This window comes from Sinohyriopsis cumingii, chromosome 1 (genome assembly GCF_028554795.1).
Source record: "Sinohyriopsis cumingii isolate HCF-2022 chromosome 1, ASM2855479v2, whole genome shotgun sequence".
Lineage (NCBI taxonomy): Eukaryota > Metazoa > Mollusca > Bivalvia > Unionida > Unionidae > Sinohyriopsis > Sinohyriopsis cumingii.
This window is the reverse complement of record NC_142961.1, coordinates 61,761,674-61,773,569: the sequence shown is the minus strand read 5'-3', so window position 1 is coordinate 61,773,569 and position 11,896 is coordinate 61,761,674. Positions and strand designations below refer to the sequence as shown.

Below are 11,896 nucleotides of genomic sequence, written 5' to 3'. Positions count from 1 at the left end.
CGCCATTTTCTTTCGAACGTTATGTCGAGTTCAAATTTATTTGGGCGGAGTTAAGAGCACATTAATAATGATGTCATTGTGCAATGACAACCCTGCGCTTGTGTATTTATTTTGGAATACGGCATTCATTCATTTACGTTGTTTCTTGTAGTGTATTCTGTTTATATAATTAAACCTTAGGTAGAATTTTAAAAAATGAGCATATAATAAAAAGGTTACTGCATTCGTATGGGAAAAGATGAACTCGTTTTGTCGGAAGGATATACTGCACTCCCAAGGTCGTGCAGTATTCCATCCTAAAACTCGTTCATATTTTCCCATACAAATGCAGTAACCTATAAATATACGTTCTATTCATATTGCATAACTTTTACATTTTTATTCGATATTTACTATTCGTATGGGATAATTATCTTTTATGTGCGATATTTTTCATTTCAAATGGTACTCATTCATATGCAGTAAATTCCGATCATATTCGATAAATTACACCCATATTCAATACAGTTTAATATGCGATATTTCTCATTCGTATTTAATAGCTATTGTTGAAGACAGAGTAATCGAATTTAGCATTCAATCGTATTCATTCGTATCGAATAATTTCCATTCCTATACGATATTTTGCATTCATAGCTGTTATTTACCAGTCGTGTGCAAATAGAACATTTTAAATATATTTTAATATATTTTCAATTCGTGTAATCTGATTTCACCTGTCTGGTAAATCATATAGTGTGGACATTTTAAAAACAATTGTATTGAAGACCATCATCGCCAAATATGTGAAATTAAAATAAAATAAGTAAATTTAAAATAATGCAAGTAAAGGTAAACTAAAATAAGCATTCTTGTAAATTATAAAGAGAATGCTCATATAATGAGACCAATATTCAAATAAAACAAATAAAACACAAATGAAAGACACTGACTCTGTAGGATGTAAATAGCGGAATAAAGCAAAACAAAAAGCAAACTGATGACCACTGAAACAGACTAAAGTCAGGTGAAATGAAAAAAATACAATCAAAGAGGCGACACTCATGCAGGGTAAAAAGTACGTCAACAAAAATTAATACATTGGAATGAAAAAAAAGGAGAAAATCACATACAAAAGCAACTGTTAATCGAAACCAATTTTCAAAAGAAACAAGAAAAAATACGAATAAAACAATCAAACACCAAACGAAATATACTATATTTTTATGAAACAAACAAAAAACAATCTGGATAAGCTAACATAAAATGAAAGAAAGTAACAACATAAAATTTAAAGAAACAAATATGTACATCACCCATGCCCAAACACTATCTGACAAATGAACGAAACGCAATAGTCAAATAATCAACTTGAATACAACAACAGAGTCCCTGCATTGTAAGGCGAGATTAATTTCATTGAGCCATGAGTACAAAACATTTGGTCATCGCGCAAATATTGAGACAAAATGATATAACTAATGCTGTAGAGCAGTTAAATGAAGCTCCCTTTATTTGGTCACGCACCAAACAAAACATGTAACTGAGATTGCCGATGGCCACTGTGTCGAGTTGGTCGCCCCTAAAATCGAGTCGGGCAGCATCATCAATGTTAGTGGCGATTGCCTTCTATATAGGAAGTAGTCTGGTTCCTGCTTCGTATACTCCCTGAGGATGCAACGCAATAAGGATACAAAGGAGGGAACCAGATTACTATACATAAAGATATAAGTGCACAACCTGACGTCAGTATGGTCAGAGCATATTTAAAGTAAACAAGAGTCCCTAGAAGGAACTGATGTACTACTGGGCAAAACAAATGTCCAGAATTTCAAGATAAGATCGTTTCATCCTCTTAGCTGTTGAGTGCTGAAAATATCTCTGATAATCTTCAGCGATAACAATATTTTTCAAACAGAATCTGTGGTGCACATATTAGATGTCAGCATGCCATCATTTTCATTGAGGACAAAATAATCATCAATAGTCTTTTTTTTGGTGAAAACCTTATGTCATAATGATTATCCATTCAGGGCTAGTAGTGACAACAAGACTTTTAACAAAGTCGTCATGGAAGCCATATTTGATGTACGACTGGCAACATTTTCATTTAGGACCAAGTATGTGTCCTAAGTGGCCATTTGGTGAAAACCCCATGTTGATATAGCCATCCAACTGGAAGGAGTAGAGATTAAAATATTTTCAAGATATGACTTTCCATACAAGAGAAGTAACAATAACAACATTTTCAAGATGGCTGATGTGGATACCACATTGAAACCACTCTTATTTTAGACCAAATAGATACTACAAGAAGTCTTTTGACACCGTATGAAGTCTTTCAGTGGAAATATCATGATGATAAAACCATCCATGCAGGAAGAGTAGCAAGAAGATTCTCATTTTGGCCGCCATTTTGGACATTAGGTTGGTACCACTTTTATTTAGTAATAATGTAGACAATTTGTGACGATTGAAAGAATCTCTCTCTCAGTCCAACATCAGAGATGAGGGCACATGATATGAAATTTTTAGCGATTTCCTGAGAGGGGGTGGGGGAGTTTAATTTAATTCATTTGCTGCTGTAAACAACGTGTTTACTTGGATCTGAGTTCTGGACATTGATTTTGCCCTTGGAAGACCCTTGGTCTTGGTCTTCCTGATATTTGTCAGAATGTTTGTTAAAATGTAAGTAAATAGACTCGACCTTGTTTACAAATTTGATGGAATTTTCCAAGTCCGGGGCTTTTGATTGTTTCAAAGGTCAGGTGACAATCCGTATGTAAGGAAAGACCAAGTAAATAATTAACGCACTTGGATGATTTCCTTGAAAACTTACACATAACTTCATCCCATGGTCTAGTCGTTCATATATAAAAATGGTGCTATTCGGACGTCCAAAGCGGCTACCGTTTTGAAAATCTTATCATCGCTATTTCTTCTGAATGGATGGTCACGTCTACATGGGATTTCCACAAAAATACTTCGTATGATGTCCAGTTAGTCGTAAATGAAACTGGTGTCAATCCCACGTCCAATATGGCCACCACAGCATTCATCGTGATGTAGTTTCTCTAATATACTTCCTACAATGTCTAGTTTATACTAATTAAAAGTGGTACCATCCTAGATGTCCAAAATGGCGGCCAAAATGAAAAAAAAAATATTTCAGCAATTCTGTCATTACGAGCATCTATCCAACATACGCTGTTAACTGGTGGAATACAATATGACGCATTTAAATATGACGATCCAGGTCTGACTGCTTTGTTTAATATAAATGACAACTGTTATTAACCATGATCAGAACTAATCAATTATCAATTTTATAAAATTTCCGCTGGTCATTAATTAATGAAATACATTGGCTCATAAATACTAAGAGCCATGTCAGAGGGTTTTGTGTAACGTAAATGACATCTAAACACACATGCATTAGCAGCAGAGGAGGTAACAGACCTTTTGCTGAAACGTCAGTTTTGATAAATAAAACCTCATACGAAAACAAAACGAAAATCATAAGGTCAATAACGTCAAACAGAGGCCTCTAACTGATAGAGAGTTTCTCTAATTGGGTTAGTTTTTTGTTACTTTATCTTTGTCGTTTGTGTTTTTTCTAAATTTGTATGTGCGTTCGTTTATCTGCCGGACGTTTCACTGAGGTCGCACCTCCCTCCTCTACTACTATAAATGTATGAGTAATTAAATCATTATTATATCAATGATGGAATCTTACATTAGCAGATTAGACAGAGAAAGATTAGAAGCAATTAGAAGATATCTTCCTGTTCGTGATGCTCTCAAACTAAAATTGCAAGAACGACAAGAAGCATAAGTTAAATATGCAGAAGATAAAGAACAATTTTTAAACCTGTTACAAAGCTACTGAAAGACTTCTTCCAATGTTAAAACAAACTGTTGAGCAAACTGAAAAGATAGCAAAAAGAACTAAACAGACAAAAAGACTTTAAGAGATCTTCCAGCTATAGCTGCCACTGAACCTCCACCTAATCAACTTGAAGAAGACCTTAAAGGTGCTGTTGGTGAAGAACCAAAACCAAGAACAAAAAAAAGTTGAAGTGCTTGATAAATTCAGTGAAGATGCTATTAAGGTAACATAAAACAGCAAACAGCAGCAGATTTAGCTGCTTTTCCTGCTGAGAATTATAGTTATAGAGAAAGATATTTAAAAACTGAATATGCCAATAAGCCGGTTTCAAGAGACATTGGTACAGTTGGATATTTCGAATAAAAAAGGAGGTAAGAAAGTTAGGACAGGTGATTTTTATTATATTGCATATATAAGTAAAATAAAGATTTTTACTCGTAATTGTGCTAGCGCTATTTCTTTCGTTGGAATTGCAGTTGGAAAGTTAACACTAAATTCTGGATTAGTTGAGCTTACCGATATCATGGTAGTTTTTGACGGAGCTTTATTATCAACAATCTGTTGTAGTAGCTCGTTAGGCGTTGACATTATTAGTATTATTATTATTTAAATCAGGCGTGGATTCTATCATAGTTATTGATTCTTTGTTGATTTTAATCATCTCCGTGAACTCGAAATCTGATATTTTTCCATCACTAAGGCTTGTTGATAATAACGAGGAAAATTTGAAGTATGCTAACATCGCTGTATGTAATTTTATAATATAATCATGCAAATTTGCATTTGTGATTGTACATAGTTTTTGCGATGATATTAAGAAGGCCAGCAATTGTTGTTGCAGCTGAAACACAAATTGTTACAACTGCTGGTACCATCACTAGCGATGGTGTTATTGTTCATAATAATACGTCGGTTCCAGCAATAACAGCAGACGCCGAATATACAATTATGTCAACGACAACTTCACTTATGAGATTTTATTTTACTTTTACTGTTTATTCGTCAACGATATTTGTTAGTTTTGTTTTCCATTCACGTGCTTGATTATATATAAAACGCTGAACGTTGATTGGGGAGCTCCTTGCATTTTAATTATTTAGCAATCAATTGAGGTGTTTAAGCGACTAATTCCAAACTTAACCAGTAAGACGCTGCGCTTAATTTTTTATCAGATGATTCCAGCATAAAAGTTTTTTCGTCTCCTTTATTCAACACAATTGACACGGTTCCACAAAAGTTATCGGTTGAATGACGCCAGGGATACGCAGTAAATATACTAAATTTTGCACCGCTGAACACGAACAGCCTATACACACCAGTGATTTTTGCAGTATGTTTGATAGTATTATTTTGCCGTGACCATGTTGATAACCCTGATGACACTGTGTATACCCGTTGATAATCTGCTTGTGTGGAATTTGAATCAGATTAATTTTTCAGCGATATTAGGGATTCCACTTATAACATCTTCGAGTTTTTTTCTAATATCATCGATATTACTCTGCGCTGTCGTGATTAGCTCTGAAAATGATTTAGGATCTCTGATAACACCTAATCGTTTATTAATCCTTTCAATGTTTGACATAGCTGTTTTAATATCGCAGAGATTTACGTCAACAGTAAACGAACTTCCAAAGATATCATCTGCGAGCTTTTGAAAGTTTCTACGAAGATTTATAAACATATTTACGTGAACGTCATACTCAGCTCGCAGAGTGGTTAGTTTAGTATCTACTGTATTATAGTTATTGTGTACATATTTTTTTGTAGAAAATGACTGAGAAAGACATAAATTGTCTCTTTGTTGTATCGATTCTGGCATGATTTGGAGTTGTACATCACTTTCTGCTCAAGCGTATAATGCAACTTTCAAGAAAAGAAAAATACGTGCAATAATTTGGCGTGTTTAAGCTAAGCAATACATTTATTCTTAAGATTAATTTGGTTAAGTTTAAGCAAATATATTTTAGCCCAAGCACGAATGTAAAATAGCTTAGGCAGAACTATTTTTGTTTAAATGTAACATTAGCTTTAAGCAGAAATGTTTAATTTTAGCACACGCACCATAATACCAAATTTGCTCATATATAATACTTATCTGAATTCGAAATGTGAAGACCCAGATTTGACAGCGCATTATTCACAGACCGATATTATTTGCTCGCAGTTGGTTGCCAGTTTGCACAAGTATATTAACGATGGCCGAAGCTATTCGCGTGGCCAACGTGCACCTCACCCGGCGATTCACACCAAAGACTTGTAAAAATGGTACTAACAGCTGCCTCGCTAGGCGCTCATCATTAAGAGGTTAGTGTTAGGACTGGTCGGCCTGCTGTCAAGACATCTAATCTGGAAAGACTATTTGCACGGCCAACGTGTATATAATATACTATAATTTACGTACGACTGTGATTACCTTTAATTCCATATTTGGAAGTCACTGTTGTTAAAACTCGTACAATGCTATACATTATTTTACCTCCCTTAGAAATTTAGGAAAAAATATTAAGTGAATCTCGTGGGAGAAAAACACCAGCATAGTCACCGATTCGAATAACTTTTTCTATTATTCGCTCAGAACAAATTTTCTTCATGGTTTTATGCTAAGCACACCAGTTATTATGTACTTTTCAGAGAGTGGCGTATGTAAGGTGAAGTTGTTTGCATTTAAAACATGCACAGTGGAGAGAATGTCGGCATACCTCTATGCTGCTCTAACATAATGTGGCCGACATTTCTTTGGATATTGTACTTTTTGATATTGTAAATGATCAAAGCACACTGCTAACTAATATGACTGCTCCCTTGTGCTCCAGAAATCAGCCTGAATTTGTCTAAAGTACACTATCCTTAGCAGCTATTAAAATAGGGAAAATGAATTTTGCCGGACTAGACAATACCAGTTTCTGAAAGTGCAATGGATGAATTACTACATATATAAAATGTAAAAAAAGTTATCAGCTCTTTCTTGACAATTTAAAAATGACCAAGTGGAGCTAGCACCTTTTTGAAAGATGCACATCTGGAGTAAGGCCAAGCTGTTTACTATATAACTCACATTACACCTATCAATCATACACCATAATAAAGGGAATTAAAGGTTCTTTGACCAATACCTAAGATTTACAAGGTCTTTTTTAAATAGCCAGTATAACCAGTGAGGACACCAGGGGGAATTCTTTTTCTTTAAATTTCTAACCAATGCAAAATACGATGCCGTAGAGCGCCACCTCAGGCGAATTTACATTACACAGGCCACGGCCCTTGATTTTCAGTTTAGAGGAAGCAAAAGCTTTTAATATGGCAAAGACAACTTCTATACGTGGCGCTATTTATCTGTCCATTTTCATTGTTTTCCCCGTTCTTTGTGGTAGTGACAGCTTAATAAATAAACAGACGGATGAAGAAGTAAATGGGTATTGCCAGAAAACAGATGAAGGAGTATCTTGTGGAAATAAAAATGCTGACATCAACTTGACGAGACTGGAGGGTGGAGAGGTAAAATTAGCTACGATGTCGTTGCCTCAACTTGATTTGTTCACGAGGTAGCAGTGAGGGTACTAGTATTAGTACTAAGGCAAAATATGCTTAGAATGCGCAAGGTATTTTGAAAAACGCGGTTTCAAGCTGTAACATTCATTTCTTTGGATTTATCATGGTCTTGTTATTACATATTTATAATTTTACCCTCATAAACCCCAAGATTTCACGCCTTGAACTGTTCAAAAATTGAAATCTAAAAATAACTGGCTGTTATAATTTTGACTTGTAGATCAAGAGTTTTTTCCTAAACGATCAGGAATTTGCAAAAATGTAAAAATGGAAACAATTTTTTATATGAACCCTAACTAAATAAATGTTATAGTATTTATGAATTTGTATGAGGAATTGTAAAATGACAGTTAAAACGTATTCAGATTTTTTTTTTTCTACGTACGGTAATTGAAGAAAATGGCCCCTGATTGAACATTAGGATTTACATCACTTTGATTTACTCCAGACTGTTAACACAATCCGTGTGAATCAAAAATGCAACATGCGCGTTACTATACATTGTTTCAGTTTCACTTATATTATATCTTCCTAAACACTAAGTAACAAATTAAAAATTGAGATTATACTTAACAACACTTAGGCAAGATGGTGAAAGGTTAAGTCGTATTTATAAAAATGAAGTGTCTATTTGCACGGCCCCTGCATGGCTACTTTTGAAAAGATTATTCACACGGCCACCGTGCAGCCAGAACAGATAAGACTATCCGCACAGCGATACATAAGTGTTACAGCACTTGCCTTCTTCTCACTGAATAGACGATACAAGTCCAGTATTTGTTATTATTGGGTTTTATTGTGCATTGAGGTTAATAAGTGGAGATTGATACATTTCTCCTGCGTTGTTACACCCTACAAATACAATAAAAATACATTTACTACAACAATAAACAATACCGTCATCAGTGCATTAGGGGCAAGTCTGAAATAATCCAATTCAAGTATGGATTGCGCGCTTGTTTCAGCAGCAGAGATGGAAGACCTGGAAGAAGGAACCACCTTCGACAATTATATTGATTTCTTCGCCATGTTTGAAAAACATGGGAAGAAAAACAGTATTCAGTGGGTTAAAGCTGACAGTAAGTCTGTCGAAGCAGTGAATAAGGTATTGATGGTACCAGCTAAGCCTTATGATAGATAATTTGTCTATTGCTATACAAGGTTTCTCTGCAAACATGGTGGACAAGGCAAAAAGCAGGGTCTTGGTTTACGTCCAAATCAAAGGTAAGTGCATTTAATTTTTTTGAATAGATATCTTGAGGCATTTCTAAGAGCAGATTTACGCAATTTTCCCCTCTGCCCCACCCACCACAGCACCTCACTAAGGCCGCTATTGATCCCACCCTACCCCACGCACCAAATTCAACCAGGTACAAAAATCATTTGGTCAGGAGCCAGGGACAACCATAAAATACTGGTGGGAAAGCATTTCTCCCAAATGTGATTTTCAACATTTTTCTGCATAATACGATTTGCCACATGATGTAGTACTTTCATCCGTTTTTATATGATAACCTATAATAGGTTTGGATTAGATCTCATAAATTATTGTTGGTTTGGTATAGGACCACAAATTCTTTTCACATACACCTTAATGTTAATATATTAATAAAAACAATACATTTAGTTGGCATACCAAGCCCACAAAATAATTTTGAATGAATACTCTTGCTGATTTGTTGAGAAAAAAACATTATATGATCTATCCATCCTATTAAGACTTGATACTAATTAATTTTTGCAGATATTCAAGAGTGGCTGCCATGCAGAAGTCTATCAGACAGTCGATAGAGACATTGGTAAACTTTTCATTCGCAAGTTGAATAATGTACATAGCCATCCATTGGATCCAGATTTGATTATACAGTATCTTGAGCAGCGGCAATTAGACAGAGATGCAAAGGAAATGGTGAAAACCATGCTTAAGATGAGAGTCAAAGTCAAATTGTTACAAGACCATATTTTTTGCCAGGTATGTACATTTTATGATTGATTGATTGTGGTTTTATGGCATACCAGCACTATAAGGCTTTTTAGCGCCATAGAAAAGGTTAAGATTACTTTGTATGATAAAGGAACTTCACGGTGGGAGTTATTAAAATTGTCCAAAATATATTCTTTAGACTGACAATTCTATGTGACCTTAAACTAAGTAACAGAAAAGAAAGTAACAAGTTTTGTAAAATTCAACAAATATTTTTTTTCTCAATAAGTTAACACAAAGTGAAAATTTAAAAGGAATGTCCCATATTGTGAATTAAATCCCCAAAAGTTAAGTGGTATTTCAGACAAGATCCATCACTGAAGGTGTTGATGTGCCTGTTCTCGTGAATGTGCTAAAGTGTCAGTGACCCAAAGCGTGGGGTGATGTATCAACAATTTTTCGATATATCGTAATAATATAATCAAAGATGTCATTGTCTGAATTACTATAGTTCAACATAAATGCTTCCGTGCAATAGTATTGTTCAGCACATTGTAATTCCAGTGAATATTTTAAATAATTAAATACATCCAGATTAAAACCTGAACATGCCAATACAAATGATTCTGCTGCAGTTGTTATAGCAAGAATGAATTTTGTTTCAAGTACACAATTGTATGTAAACAGGTATGACAATAGTAGAATCAGGATTAGGGTCAAAAGTACATTTGTAGAAAATTCTAAATTGTCATCAAGATAAAATCTATTAATAAAATTATAATAAAGAATGCAGTAAACATTAGGCAGAATAGGTCCATCCAAAGTCCTTAACTCAGATTAAGATAATGATCCTAATTTTTAACCTACTCTCACATGCCTTGTATTATGTTGTGTACAAACAGACATGATTTTCTCCATTTTAAAGTGGAATTCCACTTTTCTCCTGACTTGTTACAAAGAGCTTGACTGGCATATCAACAGGATGTGTCCATTGGAGAAAAAGACAAGTGAATGTATGAGATTATTTGTATATAGTTGATGTACTTGGGTGTTTATTTTACAGATTTGTTATTAAAAGAGAAGTATAATATATCTGCTGCAAAAATTGAAAAATTATTGTGACTTAATTATGATGTGAACACTGACATGCACATGAAATAACTTAAGCACCAATAGTATTGGAGAACAAATTCATATGACAATAAATATTGTGAAATTATTCAAGACAAGTTGAAATTTTTTGTTAAGTTTGTTAGTTTTTCAAATGATTATTCTGTTATATATTATGATCATAAGTTGCACCAGGAGCAGTCTTTTATGATTGTACAATGCAGTTTTGGTGGGGGGCCTTTGGCCCTTTGGACCCCTAGATCAGACCTCCAAACCCAGCTTTCAAATTTTCAGCTTTTTTGTGGAATACCAAAATCATGTCAGTAGTGAAGGGGGATACATTACGTACAATGGAAATTAGCATTACAGACCCCCTTGGGAACATATACGTACAATGGAAATTTAACATGGCGAAAAATCGTGGGAACATATACGTACAAGGGGAATTAACATGGGAATAAATCGTGGGATACTATACATACAAGGGGAATTAACATGGGAATAAATCGTGGGATACTATACATACAAGGGGAATTTAACATGGGAATAAATCGTGGGTCACTTTACGTACAAGGGGAATTTAACATGGGATTTTTTTTTTAAATTTTAAAAAAAGGGGTAGGCAATTCAAAGGCTATCTCTTTTCGAGATATATGGCTGGCCCTGAAAAGGGCCTTTGGTTTATGTTAATATGCCCTTAACATAAAGGGCATTTGCGACATCTTCTTGTCCTCAAACTTCGTCTTACAGCAGGGCCATACATCAGAGTCCACTTGAGGCAACCTTGTCTCTCTATATAGACTCTTCTTATCCACAGGCTGCTGTTGGTCCTGTGGACAACGGTCCACTTGGATCGGACATACATGAGCATGTCCGTCCTGAACATCATTGTTGACACAAGGGTTGAAGATTCAACGTCTGTCCACATGTTGAGGCTCCGAGAATAGGTGAATCAATGCAGTGAACTGCGCTTATTTATAGGGACAGAAAGGATTGAAACAGATTGAGTTCATTCACCAATCTGAACACGCGTTACAGAATTCAGTCAGCCCGCATCCAATCCGAAGAGAGCAGTCTGTGACGTCACGTAGTCTATATAGATTCGCTGGCGCTTGTGTGCAGTCAATCGATGCGACAGTGACTCAACATGACGGAAACTCAGAAAACGATCCATTGGGCTGCACCAACAGGGGAGACTGCCCAAGGGAACCCGGACTTACTTTCAGAAGAGGTGAATTGGGATTTTGTGGATTTTCTCTCCTCGCAAGAATTTGTTCCGGAACCTTCATTACCTTCTTCATTACCGCAAGTGGAGAATTTTAGACAGAGACAGAAAGAAGAATTGGAGAAATTTATACAACGACAAAAGGAAGCAGAACAGGCTTTTCTCCTACAGCAACAGCAACAAGAAGAAGAGGTAAGAAAAAAACAACAGCAGCAAC

At 35.2% G+C, this 11,896-nt stretch overlaps 1 protein-coding gene and 1 long non-coding RNA gene across 2 annotated transcripts in view; both read left to right on the top strand.

Annotated features, from left to right (window-relative positions):
* The first annotated feature begins 7,108 nt into the window (after positions 1-7,108).
* Positions 7,109-11,896, top strand: part of LOC149806965 (transmembrane prolyl 4-hydroxylase-like) — an 82,763-nt gene continuing 77,975 nt past the window's right edge. The window contains exon 1 of the mRNA XM_089960167.1: positions 7,109-7,366. Coding sequence (XP_089816293.1) covers positions 7,169-7,366 — 198 coding nt within the window. The 5' untranslated portion in view covers positions 7,109-7,168. The remainder of the gene's footprint in view (positions 7,367-11,896) is intronic.
* The window catches only part of LOC149806966 (uncharacterized), a 28,449-nt gene continuing 23,929 nt past the window's right edge, over positions 7,377-11,896 (top strand). Inside the window, exon 1 of the long non-coding RNA XR_016421409.1 lies at positions 7,377-9,392. This is a non-coding gene — a long non-coding RNA (uncharacterized LOC149806966). The remainder of the gene's footprint in view (positions 9,393-11,896) is intronic.